The sequence below is a fragment of the Pseudochaenichthys georgianus genome, chromosome 1 (genome assembly GCF_902827115.2).
Source record: "Pseudochaenichthys georgianus chromosome 1, fPseGeo1.2, whole genome shotgun sequence".
Lineage (NCBI taxonomy): Eukaryota > Metazoa > Chordata > Actinopteri > Perciformes > Channichthyidae > Pseudochaenichthys > Pseudochaenichthys georgianus.
The window spans coordinates 31,547,928-31,565,429 of record NC_047503.1 but is presented as its reverse complement, the minus strand read 5'-3'; the positions used below and the strand labels follow the sequence as shown (position 1 = coordinate 31,565,429).

The 17,502-nt window shown below is 45.1% G+C and overlaps 1 protein-coding gene across 1 annotated transcript in view; it reads right to left on the bottom strand.

Moving 5' to 3' along the window:
- Positions 1-57: 57 nt before the first annotated feature.
- The window catches only part of prr36a (proline rich 36a), a 34,199-nt gene continuing 16,754 nt past the window's right edge, over positions 58-17,502 (bottom strand). Inside the window, exons 4-6 of the mRNA XM_034083360.2 lie at positions 12,438-12,616; positions 9,692-12,259; positions 58-6,789 (exon numbers count right to left, since the gene is read on the bottom strand). Of these exons, the coding sequence (XP_033939251.1) occupies positions 5,774-6,789; positions 9,692-12,259; positions 12,438-12,616 (3,763 nt within the window). The 3' untranslated portion in view covers positions 58-5,773. The remainder of the gene's footprint in view (positions 6,790-9,691; positions 12,260-12,437; positions 12,617-17,502) is intronic.

The window sequence follows — 17,502 nt, the reverse complement described above, 5'->3', positions numbered from 1 at the left end:
TTAATAGCCTTTTGTTGTTTTGTGTTGAAAATAATTTCAGAATCGTTATTTAAAAAAACAAAACATTTTATTTACATGAAACATTGCATTGAAGTAATTACACACAATAACAGTTTTTAAACAAGCTGCCATGGTTCGGGCTTCACAAGCTGGAGCGCCCATTTACTAAATATCAATAGTTCTGCAAGCCATTTGAATTAGTTCTCAAGATCCAACTTCATCTTTAATAAATTAATATCTCAAATGTGGGATTTAATATTTTTGAGCCCCTAATTGAGTCTTCAGTTTAACCTCGTCATCATTCGGCTCATCAGTTCTGTTGACTGGACATCAAGGTCATTTACTTACAAAAAAGAATAAAATCTACAACCAACATCCTTCATTCTCTATTCAATAAAAATCTATATAGGACTCTTACTATTCTTCTAAATCTCTAAAGTACAAAAGTCAAGTGGAGTTTCCCTTCATTACAGTGAGCAGTCTTTAAAACAATATACACATAGATGCTTACAAAAACACAACAGACATGTTTAAGAAAAGCATGTTTTTAAAGTCCAGCTTTGTCAAAAATGCAGCGAGCACAATGCGTCTTCCGTGAGGACGGGAGAGCGAACATACATGAGCAGAAACACCTGCTCGCTTCTCAGCTGCTACACATGGGCTTTCATAAGAGAGCGGGAGATGAAGACGGCAATTTTCTTTGCCAATATCAATAATGGGAGCGGGCAATCCTTCTAAAGAGCCAATAAGTTTAAAGTTCACTGCTTAGTTATAAAACAAAAATCAGCCTTCATGCTATATCTGATTCAAATGGGCTTGAGTGTTAATACATTTCAAAGTCATTTTTGTGCCCTTACTTTCACATTACCAGTCCAAGAAACTGCCATAAAACGACTGAATGCGTCTTCAGAATGTCCTCATCTTTAAACCTTTGATTTTACAGTGACTGACAAACACACAGTATCCAGACAACAGGTTCATATCGACAGAACACAGATATGAACATTTAGGTCACACTTCCAGACCATCTCGCATCACAGTGACAACAACAATATAGTTAATACTTCAAATGACCTGATATTGAACCCTTTGAATAGCCTTCCTGATCTCACACAATAAAGTGACCCCTGACCTTTACAGCAGAATTGGTTTTACCCAAAGTAAATCGTTGTCCTCTAATGCAAAATAGAAGGCGCTATGACCGGCTATCATCTGTCAGTAGTCTGTGACAGAAACATCACGTGAGCATGAGAAAATAACGGAGACAAAACATATGACAGTGGCTCCAGAACAGAAACCATAAAAAGGCATCTCTCAGCAGTTATTATATAAAACAAACTTCATCTCTCGACAAATACAGGAACATAAGTAAAGCCTCATCGGTGCCTGACTCCAGTGTTTCATAAGGAAATGCATACTAGTCACACTGACCTTTGGTGAAGAACTGTAAGGTCTTAACATTTATTTGACATCAAAGAAATTATACCAAATGAAGTTTGACTAACCAGCCAAAGTATCCAAGCCTGTATTATAAACATTATAAAATGGATACAAAAAGTGTATCTGGAGTGCAAATCTTGGAATGAGTGTTCTTTTATCACTTTTCATTAGCAAGACATCTCCAGTGGCTATTCTCATAGGAAAATAAGGTGATAAATTACGGCTTTAATTCAAAAATGGCTGCGGGTGAGCAACGCAAAGTAAAACAACCACACCTATATCCCTCAATGTACCTTCCATTGGCTGTTTGGCACTGTGTGTGTGTGTGTGTGTGTGTGTGTGTGTGTGTGTGTGTGTGTGTGTGTGTGTGTGTGTGTGTGTGTGTGTGTGTGGAGAGATTTCGCATAATGAAAAGTGTCTCGTTCCAGTGATGCATCATGCGTCCTGTCAGTAGTCACATGGTTTCAGGTGTGTTACAGGATTGAAATGTAATTTTATAGCCAGTGTTTCGTTTGTGTTTTCAGTGGTGTATGGTATCGAGTGTGAGGAGAGAGGTGCTGAGTTTCAGTGCTGTCTCGTGTTTGTCTACGTGAGCAGAGACGCAGGTTCTTCACTGGCAGAATCAGAGACTTTTCCCCAGAGTAAAGACTTGTCCTAGCTTACACCGAGGACTCAGAGGTCCTGTACTTGGCATTTCTGTCGTATGTTTTGGTTAAAATAACTTCAAATGCTTATTTATAAACAAATTGAAACTAGGCCTGTGTCTGCATATCATTGCGTCTAGAATAAGGTGATTAACGAAATACAAACCGTTTTCTTTATTTTAGCAAAAATGTATTAAACAATGTCATTCATCAGTGTTCAATAGAAAGTGGTGCCTGCACAGTCCGTCTAAAGTCAAGAAATATCTGACTCAACACTTTAAACCATGGACACAAAGGGTTGGTATTTTTTTTTTTTAAATCCTAACATTTTAGAAAAGGCTTTAAAAAAAAGCATTTAGATGTTTCTGTGGGTTAATGCGTGTTAACCAACTGAATACCTTTTCCATAAAAAAATGTGGTCCACAAATTGGACCGTCTTTACTGATATGATAATTTAATCTTTAACTTACCCCCGTGGACTACCAGAGAGTCTACAACCAGAGCAAAAGAGTTGTTAACCTTTTGTTTACATCATGTTGGTAATGTTTTGAAAATCCTAACATTTTAGAAAAAGCTTTTTAAAAAAAAGCATTTAGATGTTTCTGTGGGTTAATGCGTGTTAACCAACTGAATACATTTTCCATAAAAAATGTGGTCCACAAATTGAACCGTCTTTACTGATATGATAATTTAATCTTTAACTTACCCCTAGGACTACCAGAGTCTACAACCATAGCAAAAGACTTGTTAACCTTTTGTTTACATCAATCAAATGCATACTTGCTGGAGTAACAGCAAACAAGAACTGCAGCACCACCGATCATTAGTGTCTGTTTTGTTTGTGCTTGTGAAAACAGTAGGGTTAGAAAACCCTGACCATTGAGTGACCCAACCTTTTTTGCCCTTTCAAAGATAAGATCAGTCTACTACGAGTCACAAGTTGCACCTGTCTACAGGTTGTCGAGTGATTATTCCTTCTAATACTTAAATTCATTTGGTCGTTTTGAAAGGAAGCAACAAGAAAATAAAAGCTTGAAGGAAATACACATTGTGTATAGAAACTAGGGATGGGAACGATTAATCTAATATTCGAATATTCGAAATTATTCAGGTATTCGAATATGAGTTATTAATTTTTGTATCCATTTTTTTTTTGTATTAATTTTTTTTTTTGGGAGTGATGCCTAAGTTGATTACATATTATCAAATTGAATAATTCAATGTGTATATATATATATATACGACTGTGCCATAGCTAAATGTGTTAGGTGAAGTTTAAAGGTGTGTTTTGCTCAGCTCACCGGTCCCTCACGGAGCGTCCACACTACAGCTTCAAAAATAGCTTGGAGCTGGGCGTGTCTGGAGCTTGGGGATTTTATTCAAGCAACACGGCCAACAACCAATCACATGAATCTCCCGCCCCCGACATACAAAGCAAAAACCCCCGGGGATTTTATGCGAGCAATATATATATAAACTCCCCAAACAGGCGAAAACCTACCAGTTTCCCCCACTGTCTCTGCCACCTCCCTCCATGCCTGGTTCCTCCGGTTTGTATCCCGGTAGGTGAAGAGGGTCTGGTCATACAAAACCGGGTGATTTGCTACGGCGATAGTTAGTTTCTCCTCCGACTTTTTTTGAAATATAGAAATGAACGGCGGGATATCTCTCCCAGCTTAGACGCGGTTTGATTGGCTACGGCTTCAGCTGTCAGATTTTGGGAAACGGGATTTGATTGGCTGGCGCTGGCTACTCCGGCGTCAGAAGTTGAACATTGTTCAACTTCTGTCGCCGGACCGCTCTGCTACCCACAATTCAGTTCGGCGAAAAAGCGCGGCTACGTGACGTCACCCCATTGAAAGTGAATGGGTAGATTGGAGCTTTCGACGCTGTCGACGCCGTAGTGTAGACGGGCCGTCACAGCGGGCAGAGCTGCAGGTGCTAATCTCTCTCTCTCGTGTTCGGTTATACTTCACTCGCGTTTATGTCCAAATCCATCAGATCTAGCTAGTTCTAGCCAATGACATGGCTGCTGCCCCTCCCTACACGCAGATCACGCAGACTCATACCTCATTTTAGGCCCAAATGTGGCGCAAATGAGCTCCGCAGCCGTTGCGAGGTTCCGGCGCTAACAGTTCATGAGCGTGCTCCACCGCCCCCTGTCAACACTCGCGACACATGAGTGGCCAGCCTAAACAACAATAAGCGCTGCTTGGCAACCGTGTGTGGCGGCAAAGTACATAGACATTTTGACAGGAGAGATTTAGTTTTGCCGGTATTCAACATATTTTACCAGTCATAGTCCGGTAATTATTTACACTCTAAGAAGAGTCCTACACAACAGACATGGCGGAAAAGGAGTAATGTGTGGAAATATTTCGACCAGGTTAGTGAGTGCGGTGTAGAGGTCAAACTATGCCAAATTAAACCTATATATACACATGCTATACCTTGCTATACCCGCAACCTCCGTTCCAGCTGAGAGGGTCTTCTCTACAGCTGGCCTGATTGTGAATCGCCTCCACACATGAAAGCTGTATGCATATAGCTGTCAAACTGTGATGTATGTATTTCTAAAAAATTCTTGAAAAAAAAAAATGTTAAAAAAAGATTCTGAAAAAATGTCCGAACATTTTTTTTTACCCAATTTTTTTTTTTATAGGATATGTACATTTCGGTTAACCGGTTAACCGTTTTTTGGGGGGTCGAATATTCGAATATAAAATTGCTTTCAAATTCCCATCCCTAATAGAAACATGCTTTCTATTTTGTGATTCACTGTTAGTTTGGAACCACTGATCCACAAGTTACTGGGTCTTCCTGATGGGCAGTTTGTTTTGTCCTTTTTAAATTCTAACAATGATGTTTATCAATTTCTCTGAGGTTATCTTTATTAATTACTTGGGTATGACTTCTTACAATCTTGACCATTGAGTTCAATGTGATGGACATCAACAAAGTGATTTTTTAAATCGAGTTTATCGTTCTTTAAATGGTGCTGCTTATCAAGTTATTGCCTTCCCCCCATCCATTGTCCAGCCCTTATATTTACTTTCAGCTGTATTTAATCTGTTCTCCTTAAAGGTGGGGTAGGTAAGTTTGAGAAACTGGCTCGAGATACACTTTTCGTTATATTCCATAGAATGCTCTTAACATCCCGATATCAATGAATATCTTAAATGCTTTGACAAAAAATACATAAAGAAATGTCATCTGTGGAAGCCGTAGTACTGTAAAAAGCACGACCAATCATTTTAGCCGGCCCGGCTAAAGTAACTGGATGGCCTACCTGCCTGCCAGCCTTCCATCTGTGCACAAACTTATCTCGTGCCCTCATTGGTCATGTGCGCGTTCGTGTGTGTTGGAGGAGGGGCTCTGTGAGGAAGTAGCAGATTTCTTCCGGCTGTGTATTTTCAAATTCTAGCGCACTCGAGCTGGTTTCTCCAAAATTACCTACCCCACCTTTAAATGAACCTTGATTTGCTTAATTGTGTTAACAGCAACAGTAGAGTAAATGTGTGCTGCTCTGCGCACACATGTACATCACCTTTTTAGTTGTGAGCCAGTCTTGAGTGTGTGTGTGTGTGTGTGTGTGTGTGTGTGTGTGTGTGTGTGTGTGTGAAAATACTTGCGCCATCTTCCCTGTATGTCTGTCCTCAATGTTTAACAGTGTGTACTGTAATTGTCCCTCAGTGATGCGTCTCCAGCTCCACCACTGTCCACTCCCCCTGAGGGGAGCTCCCAGTGGCCTCTGGGGAGAAACTACTGACGGAGGTGACAGTGGCCGAGGGAGGAGTGAGGGGGGGCAGCAGGCTGGGCCACAGGCTGCTCTCAAGGGGGCTCAGCGTGCCCCCCGCCCCCCGCGGCAACAGCAGCAGCGAGGAGCAGCCGCCTCTGTTCAGCAGCAGCGTCTGATTGATCAGCTGCTGCACGATATCCACCTTCTTCCCCCAGTCCAGCTCCAGGGGGGGAGGTCTCTCTGGAGACTCGGGGGGACAGGGGGAGGAGCTGTCTCCGTCCTGGGAGGGGTCGGTGGACGTCTGCGGGGAGTCTCGCAGAGGAGGGGGGCTCTCTGTGGACGGAGGGGAGTCTCCACGCTCATCGTCGATCAGGTCTCCGTTTGGTGTCTCCTCTTTAGTGGGGTTGAGCTCTTCCTCACCATCACTGTTCTCCAGGGCTTCGTAGATGGTGCAGAGGACGGAGGAGGCCAACAGCAGCTCCGCCTGCTCCTTGTTAGCCTGCTGCAGCTCTTGTTGCCACTGCATGATCTGCTGCCGCTCCTTCAGCTCCTGATGTTGCTGCAGCTCCAGCTCTCTCCTCCGTTTCTCCTCCTCTTCCTCCTCCTTCTTCGCCAACTCCTGCGTCTTCCTCTCCAGCTCCTCCTTATTCCTCTTTATCTCTTCTTCGGCTTCATCCTTCTTCTTCCTGGCCTCCTCCTCCTCCCTGGTCTTCCTCTCCTGCTCCGCCTCCTCCAGCGGTCTGCTCTGCTGGTCGCGGCGCAGCTGCATCTCCAGCAGCTGCCGCTGGTGCTGCTCCAACCTGCGCAGCTGGGGGCTCAGCGCCTTCTGGCCCATGTTCCTGGGGGGGAGGTCAGCGCAGGTCAGTTTGGGCGGGGGGGCGGCCACCAGAGGTTTGACGAGGTCGCAGTAGGTCCTGGGGTAGGCCGAGTGATCGCGGCGGTGAGGCTGCGGTAGTGCAGCGAAGCCTGTGTGTGAGAGGAAGCGGGAAGGGAAATGACAGCAGCGTGATGTTATTAAAACAGGTGACAGGCAGCAGGACAGTGACAGCAGTGCAGTGTGAGTACAAGCAAAGAAAGGGTGGCCTACAGAGGCTCATTCTCACTGAAGGGATAGAGAAAGCATTGTGAAGCCGAGCCTACAGCACCAAACTGACCGGCAAATATTTGTGGTTTTATACTTTGAACATGTGACAGTGGGACATTGTTTGAAAGCCGTGCAACAGTGACAGATATAGCCGGCTGAGTATTCAGGGAGGGGGGGATTTTGGTAAAAACACCAGTAAAAAGTGACCCGAGGTGACCCTAGAGGGGTGGTGCTAGATACATTTGTGCAGAGCGCAAATGTGCACATTGAAGTGATTTTCTTTACATGTACCCCCTTTTTTCTTCTTTAAATAACACTCGGAAAATAAATATTTTGTGCAAAAAAAAGCAGCCAACTTCCTGTATATGCAATCGCTATTTACTATGGTGAAACAAACAATCCCAGAAAAGCTTTTCGAGAGCTTAAAAAGTTGTCCCCCGTGAATGGATTTTATAGTTAGTCAACCAGTGATACATGCAAAGCTTTCCATGCATTTATAGACAGCCAGCATCACAAGAAACACTCAAATAGCTTGGCTTTAGAGGTGATCAAGTTGAATGAATACTCCCCCACAAAATGGTCATTTTTTTATTACAAATACTCCAGTATTACTTTGAATTCTTGAAGGAAAGTTGTTCTCATGCATATACTCATCCAAGTTCTGATTATGCGGAGGCGTGATGATCAGTAGGTCAAGTTTTAGCAAATATGCATCAAAAGTAGAAGGCATACGACTGGATAAATGAGACTTGGATTATACTGCATGAGAACATATTTAAGACTTTTCTACTTTATTTTAAACTTCATTGACCATGAAGGTATAGGCAAGACATTCTTTTTTTCTTTTCAAGAATTCAAAGTAACAGTGTGGGTTACTGATATTTAAATTATAATTTTGTGGGTGAAATATTCCTCTTAGGCTAGACATTATTTCAACTTAGTACATTAAGTCTCTTTGGCTGACCCTGAACAAACCAATCCAAAGTAATGTATCAAAAGGCAAGTCATTGTGCAACAGTGACATGCATAAGAATAAGTTTAACATCAGGAGGAGAGCTTAAAAAGGTAGTAGCAAAGATTTAAAAAAAACAAACACCCACAGTGACTGGAGGGAAATTAAAGGAGGCAGCAGAGTGAGGAGTGGGGGCTTCTTGAGGCTGGACCAACTCCTTTTGCCACTGAGATGCAGAAGTTGATCCACAGATGAGGATCGGGGTGTTGACGACCAACTCATGGCAGAGAAGTGAAGTCTTGGTCAGGAGGTCCACTGTTCTTCGTGTCAATTTTGTAAAGGAAATGCCATACAGTGCCATTGTATTTGTAAATGTATTCCAAAGTGATATGCTGTATAGGACACAAGGCTGAGTGTTATAGCAAATGTAACTGGTAAATAACTTGAAGTTTTAAGACCGTTTAATGAATGCTGGTGGTGTTGGATGATTTGAACTTTCACACCAATCCACAGACCATAATAATGGCACTCCCAATCACCCATTTCAATAAAACTGTACAGTGAGAGAGCGCATCATTGTAAAAAATCTAATCTTTATTTAAAGTTGTCATTACTCCAAAAGATGGATGCACACAAGAAAAAGCTGGGGTACAATTTAAAGTGCAAGAAGATATGATGAGTGACCAGGAATAAGGAAGATTGCCTTTATCATAATAGAGCAAAATGAAACAAACAGGAATATACAATCAAAAATCATTGTCAGTCATCAGCTTTGTTCAGTAAAAAAGTGTTGGGATAAATACACATGGAAACAGTTCATTCCGCATTTCCTTTGTTATGCTCGATTGTCTTCCTCTTGAAGAGCTGTAAACAGACAAAGATGAATCCATGCCAGTTCAAGGCAACCACATTATTCTGCGTTAGGTCACGCGGAAACCAAAACCCAAGCACGCTCACACATTAGGAGTAAATAGTAGTAGCTATTGCACATACAGGAATTTAAGCCAAATACTCATAATTGAAACACTATATCAGAGGGAAGTGCTACGGCTGTCCTCTTTTTTTTTTAAAAACTTTGATTACATCCACCCCCAGAGATCAGGACAAACACTGACGACAAGAGCTACAACAGTGAGATATGGAGTGGTGCAGGGATGACGTATTTACCCGGAAGTAAGCTGCGCATGGGTTCCCTCGACAAAAAAGCAACGGGATATCTCCATAGGATTTTGGAAAATAGCACGAAATAAGGTCTGTGGAAAACGAACCCAAACCACGTTTTGTTCAGCCAGATAATATCCACATGTCTAGCCTACTTTTCGAATCATAAATTTAATCGCCAGAAGCAAAATGCTAACGTTATGCTATAAACGAACTACAGCCGAGTACAGCAGGGTTGCACGACTTCAACGTCACGCCAACTTAAGATCGATATTCAGAAATACATATTCAAAATTGTGCAAGTTGAAGTGTTTGTTTTAACAGTTTGCAGGAGGCAGGTACTTGCTTTCAAGCAGAACAGGGCAAACAAACTTAGCGGGAGTGTTTACGTGTTCGGCGTAATGACGTACAACGGCCTTCTGTATTTAATATCGTAGAACAAAACGTGATCTGGCTCTTAAATGCGTGTCAACCACAGACCTTATTTCCAGCTATTTTCCAAAATCCTATGGAGAAATCCCATTGGCTCTTAGACGAGGGAACCGGAAGGGGTAAAATGCTAACTCACTTCCGGGTTCCCGGACTCGTCACTGCACAACTCTATTATGGATGATGGGGGGAGTTAAGGGTCATTACTTGGGCTGTTAAGGAGATGATGAACTATACATTACCTGCAAAAGAGTTCTCAGTCTTTTCACAGATCGCAGAATAGTAGGGAGGCTGGACGTCCTCTGGGTTTTCTTCGGCTTGCTGCAAAGTGCTCTGGGCAGACGAAGGGTCCGGGGCTTCCTCGGGCCCCGGCACACCCCTGCTGGTGTTCTCAGCGGGCTCAGCAGAATCTGATTCCTGCTTCCCACAATCGATGTACTGATGCTCTGCGAAGCATGGCGGCGTGTGAGGTTGCGGGATCAGACACAGCTCCTTGGCCTCCTCGGGCAGCTCCTCCAGGGAGAAGATGCCGGGGCTCCTGACGCAGCTCTCCCCTGTGGACTGGGCGTTGGAAGCTGTGGTCATGGTGTCGAAGCCGTATGACGCTAACGATGTAGCGGAAGGTGGGGTGGTGTCTTCACCTGCACGAGCCTCCTCCGTGTCAGCCTCCTCTCCCTCTTCCACGGTGGACAGGCAGCACTGGGATAGAGATTGGCTGTCGAAGGTGATGTGCTGGCTGACCATCGTCGTCTCCAAGGAATCATCCAACTGAGCCTCTCCCTCCGTGTCGCTGGCCTCGTCTTCTGTTACCGAGGGGGAGGAGGGGGAAGTTGCAGGGCCTCCCAGCACTTCGTCAGCGGGCAGCGTCGTCTCCAAGGAATCATCCAACTGAGCCTCTCCCTCCGTGTTGTTGGCCTCGTCTTCCGTTACCGAGGTGGAGGAGGGGTTGTTGGTGGGGGAAGTTGCAGGGCCTCCCAGCACTTCGTCAGCGGGCAGCGTCTCGGCTTCCTCGTGGTCCAGCTCAGGCTGTGGGGAGAGTGCCGGTGCATGCACATCTTGAGCCTTCCCATCTCGATTGTAGTCGCAGAGCTCCTCGGGGGTGCTGGTCTCACTGCTCAGGGTGCTTGACAGAGACATGGGGGGTGCAGAGAGAAGAACCAGGGCCAGGGTCTGCATTGGAGCTAGATCTTGTGGCTCATCTTTGACGGAGGACTGATGGGGAGCTTCTTGGTTTTCAGGAACCAAAGGAGCAGAGCCGAGTTCCAACCAAGCTGAGGCCTGAGTCGGGGTCTCAGAGTCTGCATGCCAGGGGTCAGCTGAGGGGCTCGTTGCTGCCACTCCTGCTTCCTGTTCTGGCTGGGAGACCGCCACCAGGAGTTGCTGATGCTCAGGGTCTGCATGCCAGGGATCAACGAAGGGGTTTGGTTGTTCCCACTGAGCAGCGGGGGCGGAGGGGAGCTGAAGAGGAGGCGGGGGCTCGGCCACTCTGTTCAGGTTGTCCAGCCTTTCATCTTCAGCAAAGTCATCTTCATCCGCATTCCCATAGCTTTCCAGCCCGCTCTCTGTCACGCCCTCACTTGCCATTTCCACATCTTCGTCCTCCTCCTCTTCTTCATCATTCGCGTCGTTATCATGCCGGAGTCTCTGCGGCTCGTCGGCCCGCTCCGAGCCCACGTCCATGTCACACACCCGGTCGTCGTCAAAGTCATCGTCCTCATCGAAGTCATTAGCCGGTATGTCGGGGACCTTCTCAAAGTCAGGTGACCCCGCTGAGGCCCCTTCCATGTCGATGGCTCCCTTCAGACTGCCGTCCCCCAGGTCGTCCATGCTCTCGGTGCCCTCCAGGACCCCGGGGGCACTCAGCTCCGACGCCCCCTGCTGGCTGCCGCTCACCTCCTCAGAGTCCAGCTCAGAAAACAGGGCGCCACCGGCCTTCCAGGCAGACCCTCCGACAGGTCCTGCTGAGCCGGGACGAGACTCCTCTGTGGGCTGCGTGGTTCCACTCATCTCAGACACAGAAACCAGCTGGCTCCCCTCCTCATCCTCTTCCTCATTTAGATTGGTGGGAGGAACTTTCAGAGAGAGGGAATTTGCTGCTGCTGGGAGGGCTTTAGACGTGGAGGGGGTTTGGTAACCAGGCTCCTCAGTGTAATCTGGGGGACAGGCCACTGGTGGTAATGCAGGCTCGGCTGGGGCAGGGGTCTGTTCCTGTGTTGTTGGTAATAAAGCACTGCTCTCGGTCTCCATCAGAGGCGTGGGTGTTTGTGGTAAGAGTGTGCTGGAGGGGGTCCGGGGAGGAGAGGAAGCAGCTTCCTGTCTTACAGCAGTCTCTTGTGGCACCACGTCCAGTGTAGTACTCTGGGCCAAGACAGGGGGAGTCTCCACTGCTGCACCTGCACCACCGGCAGCCCTCTGTGCTCCGGCAGCAGCTTTGAGAATACTGGAAACACCGGTATTCTTTGTGGCAGTGAAAGGAAGGACAGCCTGAGTGGGTTTGGTTCTGCGTTTTGCCTGAGGAGTGCTGCTGTTTGCAGGTCTGTTGGCTGGAGACGCAGGTGGGGATCGTCCAAAAGGCTGTTTGTTTTGGGCCAGGGACAGAACCGAAGCTACAGGTTTCTTGGTGGGAGTAGATTTTGCAGGAACTTTGGTCTGTGACACCTTGGGGTCTGCTGCCTTGGTTGTTGTGGGACATTTGGAGGCAGTGTTGAGCTTTACGGGGGCTGTGGGTCGAGGGTTTTTCTTGGCATCAGCGGCTGTCGTAGCTGCTAGAAGTTTATTTGCGACTGTAACAGAAGTTGGGCGACTGACATCTAGTGCAAAGATAAACAACAAACGTCAATTCACCAAATCTGTCAAAAATAAGCATTTGTACTTTATCCCTGAGGCTAATCACCCACATTTTAAGACGCATTAAAACCCTCAAATCCATCACAGTTATGTATGCAACCTGAATATAACAAGGCTTCAGAACAAGGCGTAACTCCTGACCTTTCTTAGCAGCGACAGTTCTGGGCGGTTGTGCTGCGGTGGTCCTGCCAGTAGGGGGGGCTGTGTTGACTCTAGAGGCAGCGGTTCTGGCAGCTGCAGTGGTGGGGAGCTTCAGTGCAGCTGTTGTGGGCCTGGATGTGGTGGATGCAGGTCGAGATGTTGAGGGAGCTGTAGTCGGCCTGGAAGAAGACAACAAAAGATATGTTAACAAATGCTGAAGGATAAAAAAGGAAGAACAAAAACAAGCTGAAGCAGCTTCATCGCTGCAGTCGATTCTCTTTGTTGGCATTGATCCAAACGTGAAACCTGATGCCCCGCCTCTACATGCATTTACAAGCATAAATAAATGACCTGTTCTGCTGTAAACCACAAAGGCAATTTCCACAATAGGAACCCATTAACAGAGCACCATCAATCTATGACCACACTGTTATGCCTCCATTATCTGCTCACTTCCAAAAGGCTAGGCTGTAATGAGAAAGAGGATTACAGGGAAACAATGAAATATGGAAAACTTGAATTGGAGCAAATGACAAAGGAAATCGGTAATGCAGAGGTAGGAGATGAGAACTGGGGCAGCGAAAGTAACAGATCAGAGAGGGGGGAAATGCTGTGTGATGAGTGATTGCATAAACGGCAAAATAACAAGGAGGAAGAGGAGGAAAAGAAGAGGTGAAGATAATAGCTAAGGACATCTAGAGCAGGTCAGGAGGGAAGAAAACTGCCTTAAAACCATTCCTGCTTTAAGCTCCTGGTCTAAGAAGGAGCTCTTATGTGACACTGCATTATCCACTCAATGACTACAACCAGGGCCAAACATTCCTTTCCCCATTTTCTCGGCTTCAATTATGCTTCTCTGCTCAACAGGAAGATTTTGAAGTGTGTCCTTCCATTGGCGCAGACACACTGTGGGCAACTTCAAATCCTACTTAACATTTTTATACGTGTCAAACAGGCAACTAGGTCTTGAATCAGTAAGTTCAAAGTCTTCCAGGTCCTGAAAAAGAAACCAGACCTCCATTTGATCAGTGAAAGAGAAACTGCGTGACCAAAAAGTGCAGTGATATGAGGAGCTGTAACCTACATAGAGGTTTGAATATTGCTTATGTTGTGCTATTCTGGGCTCTGTAAAATCTCCACACAAAACATTCGTCTCGTCAGGCTCCGAGAACTTGCTGCATTGGCTAACCTACAAACAAAGTCAGCCGGTTAAACGAGCGAGTAGTCAGCTGCAGGCGGTTCTGGTATTCATCTCTACACTTTAACCCTGGTGTGCAAAGAAACAATTCAAAACCTCAGTACTGTACATCATTTGTACAACATCGATGAACTTTTACAACAATCAAAAGCTCGAAAATGTAATCTCTTTAAAAACTCTGACCCCACTAGCAATTACAACAATGTCTTCTGTTGGACTTGGTTTGCCAACATGAGCGCCGACTTTGAAGACTTCAAGCAGAGCAGCATAGCATGCCTGCACACAGATGCCGCTCCCACATTACAATAACCATTACCATGACCATTTGTGTCTCGAGGATCAGACGTCCACTGGACAGACAAAGACTCATTGCAGAATTGTAATTGGATGCCCTTAGACAGAAGTTAGGGTAATGTGAAGTGTAGCCAAAACTCTGAGATGAAATCTGTAAATGTTGGGTAATGATAAACAGAAAGAAAATAAACAAATAAATACATGCTGTTAAACGGCAAAAAGGCCACAAGTCTGAACTTTTGAGCAGAAAAATAAAAATCGTAGGCAAGGTCAAAAAGGTGCAGTAAATGAGGCCTTTTTTCATATCTCCTCCTGGATGCAAGCAAAATAGGAATTGACAGCAGAAATTAAAGAGATGATTGAATGAATGCATTTCTCCTCGGGAAGAGTGAGTGATACTGAAGGATGAAATTAGACCGAGACACAGAAAGTAAGATAAGAGTTAAGGGATGGGAATAAGGAGGGTAAGGGGGGGGGGCACGGAGACACAATAACCCCATCCATTGTGTTATGACGAGTAGTAACTCATGAAACGGTTTGATCCAGAAGAGACAGACAAACCCAGTAAAGCCTGTGCGTGGGTGGTTCTGTTGTTGGTGTTTTAGTATGGATTATACTTCCTGCCAACAGAGGGTTCAAATCAATACAAATCACAGCCCAAAGGGAGGATTAGAGGCACTCCACAGCCATCTACAAGTTAATGACCAAACACAGGGTGCTCTTAAGGACCAAGGTCAGCAAAGGGACGAGTCACTGATCCTCTTGTTTTTACAGACAAAAATCACAAATGTTTATGGCGGATGCAAAAAAACACCCATACTGAGCAGCTGCTACATCGGTTTGGCCAAAGAGTAAACATGAGCTAGGGGCTTTTGTTGAAGCCACACCTACCCAATCCATTCATGACTCCCTCATCGCTCTTCATTTATAAAACAAGAAAAAGCTAGGAGGATGGATTACCTTGACATTTTGCTTTGGTAGATAACAAATATTCAGTTTTAATCAAGCCACAAAGGGACCAATAAGAGGGCTTGAGCAGGAGAAACACTTTTATTCCTGCACAGTAAGCCCATCCTACAAAAGAAAAATCCAGTCTTAGTATTCATTTTTCTGTTCTTGACCCTTTCTCCCCCCCCCCCCCTTCACCACTTCAAGGGCCCCCTCCAAAAAAACAAATTGAAATGGAGCCGCTAACAATACCTTGTTTGGCTTGTACACCGTCCAAAATCAGCTGCTTTACTCCTTACCGAGAGGAGCTCACATTCCCAGGGTTAGTGTGGGCCTACAGTTATCTCCTTGACAATTCAGAGTAGAGGCCTGAATCGGCTCAGTGAAAAGCTGTAATGAAAGTCTGCAGCCTAGCAAAAGTATGGTGGACACTGTTGGCTTTTATGAGGCCCTGGGCACCCGCTGTCACTGTGATGGATGCCATGGGCCTCTTCTGTTAGGACAGTAATCCAGCTCTGCACCAAGTCGGGGAGAAATGACAGTAACTCCACTGGGCTGGATAGGATTAAGGGGAGATGAGAGAGGGAGAAAACTGACAATAAAAGTGCAAAGAAAGTGTGTTGAGCAACAACGAGCCAAGGCCATAGCAATTCTTTACATTCAGTTTTCAATAACCATGGAACACTCCGTTTCTGAGAGACCACAAAGTATTCCCATTCCTAATCAGGAACCATTGAACATATCATTTTACAAATTGTTTATCAACACCACTTTGCTTCTCAGGATACACAACAACACCCTGAAATGTACATGCTCAGTGTGCAGCTAAATGATGGAGCAAGAAATATGGGGACAGCTCGATGGAAGTAGGGTTGTAAGAAGGGCTGGAGGAGATCTTGGCCACATGCCCAGCACTGTACATGCACAGACGGCAGGGAGAGAAAATGGATAAGGGAGAGGAGATAGAGAGAGGGGGTGGGGAGGACAAAGACTGATTGCTCAGTCAGCGCAAGGACATCATAACCCACCACTGGAGGAGAGGAGAGCAAAGCAGGTGCCAGATTCTACAACATTTGGCATCTACTCCAGTTATTAAGGGTTCAAATCGACCACTGAGACAGAAACATCCTCCTGACCTGAGGGTAGTTTGGCGTGGGATGGGGGATGTTATCTGTGAGAGGGAGGGAAAAGGACATGGAGATTCTACTGCTAATGAAATTGTAAAAGAAAAGAAAAAACACATCCATGTCATTCAGATGGATTCTGGGTGTGCACCTGCATGTTAAACTCAAAGGAACACAAATCAACCCACAGCTGAAACAGCTCTGCCACATCACAGCATACAGCAACATTTTACTCCCATTTCAATTTATCAAATCTTATCTTTCTCCCCCCCCCAATACATTGGTACACATCCTATTTCCTGGAGTTTATACCTAAACACAAGATCCTATTTGCCCATCACAAAAAACAATTATGGTTTTGTACATTCCTCCCGGTAGGCCAATGAATATTAATACTTAATGAGGAAGGCTTTATGTTGGCCACAGGCAGTGTGTGCTGCTCGAATTTCAGTGGCATGTAGCGTTTCTTTATCGTTTACCTCAATAGATTTCCATGAAAGAATTTTAACTTGCAGATAATGGACTTTTAAAAAGTTAAGGATTGTTCCTGTGTGCCAGTTGGGGCAGCAATGATTGGCGTTTCAGCAATTTGAGAAGCAATTAGTTTGGGCTTGAATTAGAAAGAAGGCTGTAAAAAGTACAATTATAGGTTGTGCAGTACCTCTGTGGAAGCTGGTCATAAAAAAAACACTCCTTCTGTACTACGTCAAGGCCACAGGTCTTAAAACGTGAAGGTACTATTTTTGCCGTAGTACTGCAGGTACCTGGGGGCTCAAGACCAATGGCCTCCCATTGTGCCGGGGACCAAACAAAATATTTTTGTGGTGCAGTTTACACCACAGCCTATTTTCTCCATGATAATGCAACACACATCTATGTAGAGATTGGCAGGATGACAGCTGAGGTGTTCAAATGTAATCTATTCAAATTGAGATAAAATTGAATAATTACAGTTAAACAAATTGAGCAAAATTAAATGGCTGAAAAGGAATTATAACATTTAAATTCCTTACAAACGCATGCAAACTGTAACTTTAAAAAGGAGTGCACGTTGTAGTAGTTGGTTTATGTCTTGTTTGTTTTTTCAATGTAGTGTTGAATTGTGGATCATGGAATATCACTGGTATTGGTGACTTGATATCTAGTATAGCAACATCCCTGGTTGCAGCTCAATAATCTTTTACGGTCGTTTGGTAAATCCTTTAACTCCATTCCATTCTGTTGCATGCACTTCTCTAGATGGTTAGTGCTACCGCTGTCTGTGTCATGACTAATGCAAGTCGCTGCTTGAGCTGACATAAGGTCCGTTGGTGTTACTGCCAGTGAGCCAGCACGAACACCAACACCGACTGCAAAGCACACCACTACTACTGTTGCTACACAAGGGATTGGACACGCCACTGACTTCACATGCAGGTGGCACGAAATGCAACGTGCCTCATCTGTCACAAGGGCAGACACTGCTGCTGTTCCCCTGTAGTCTTTTCTGTGTCTCAAGCTG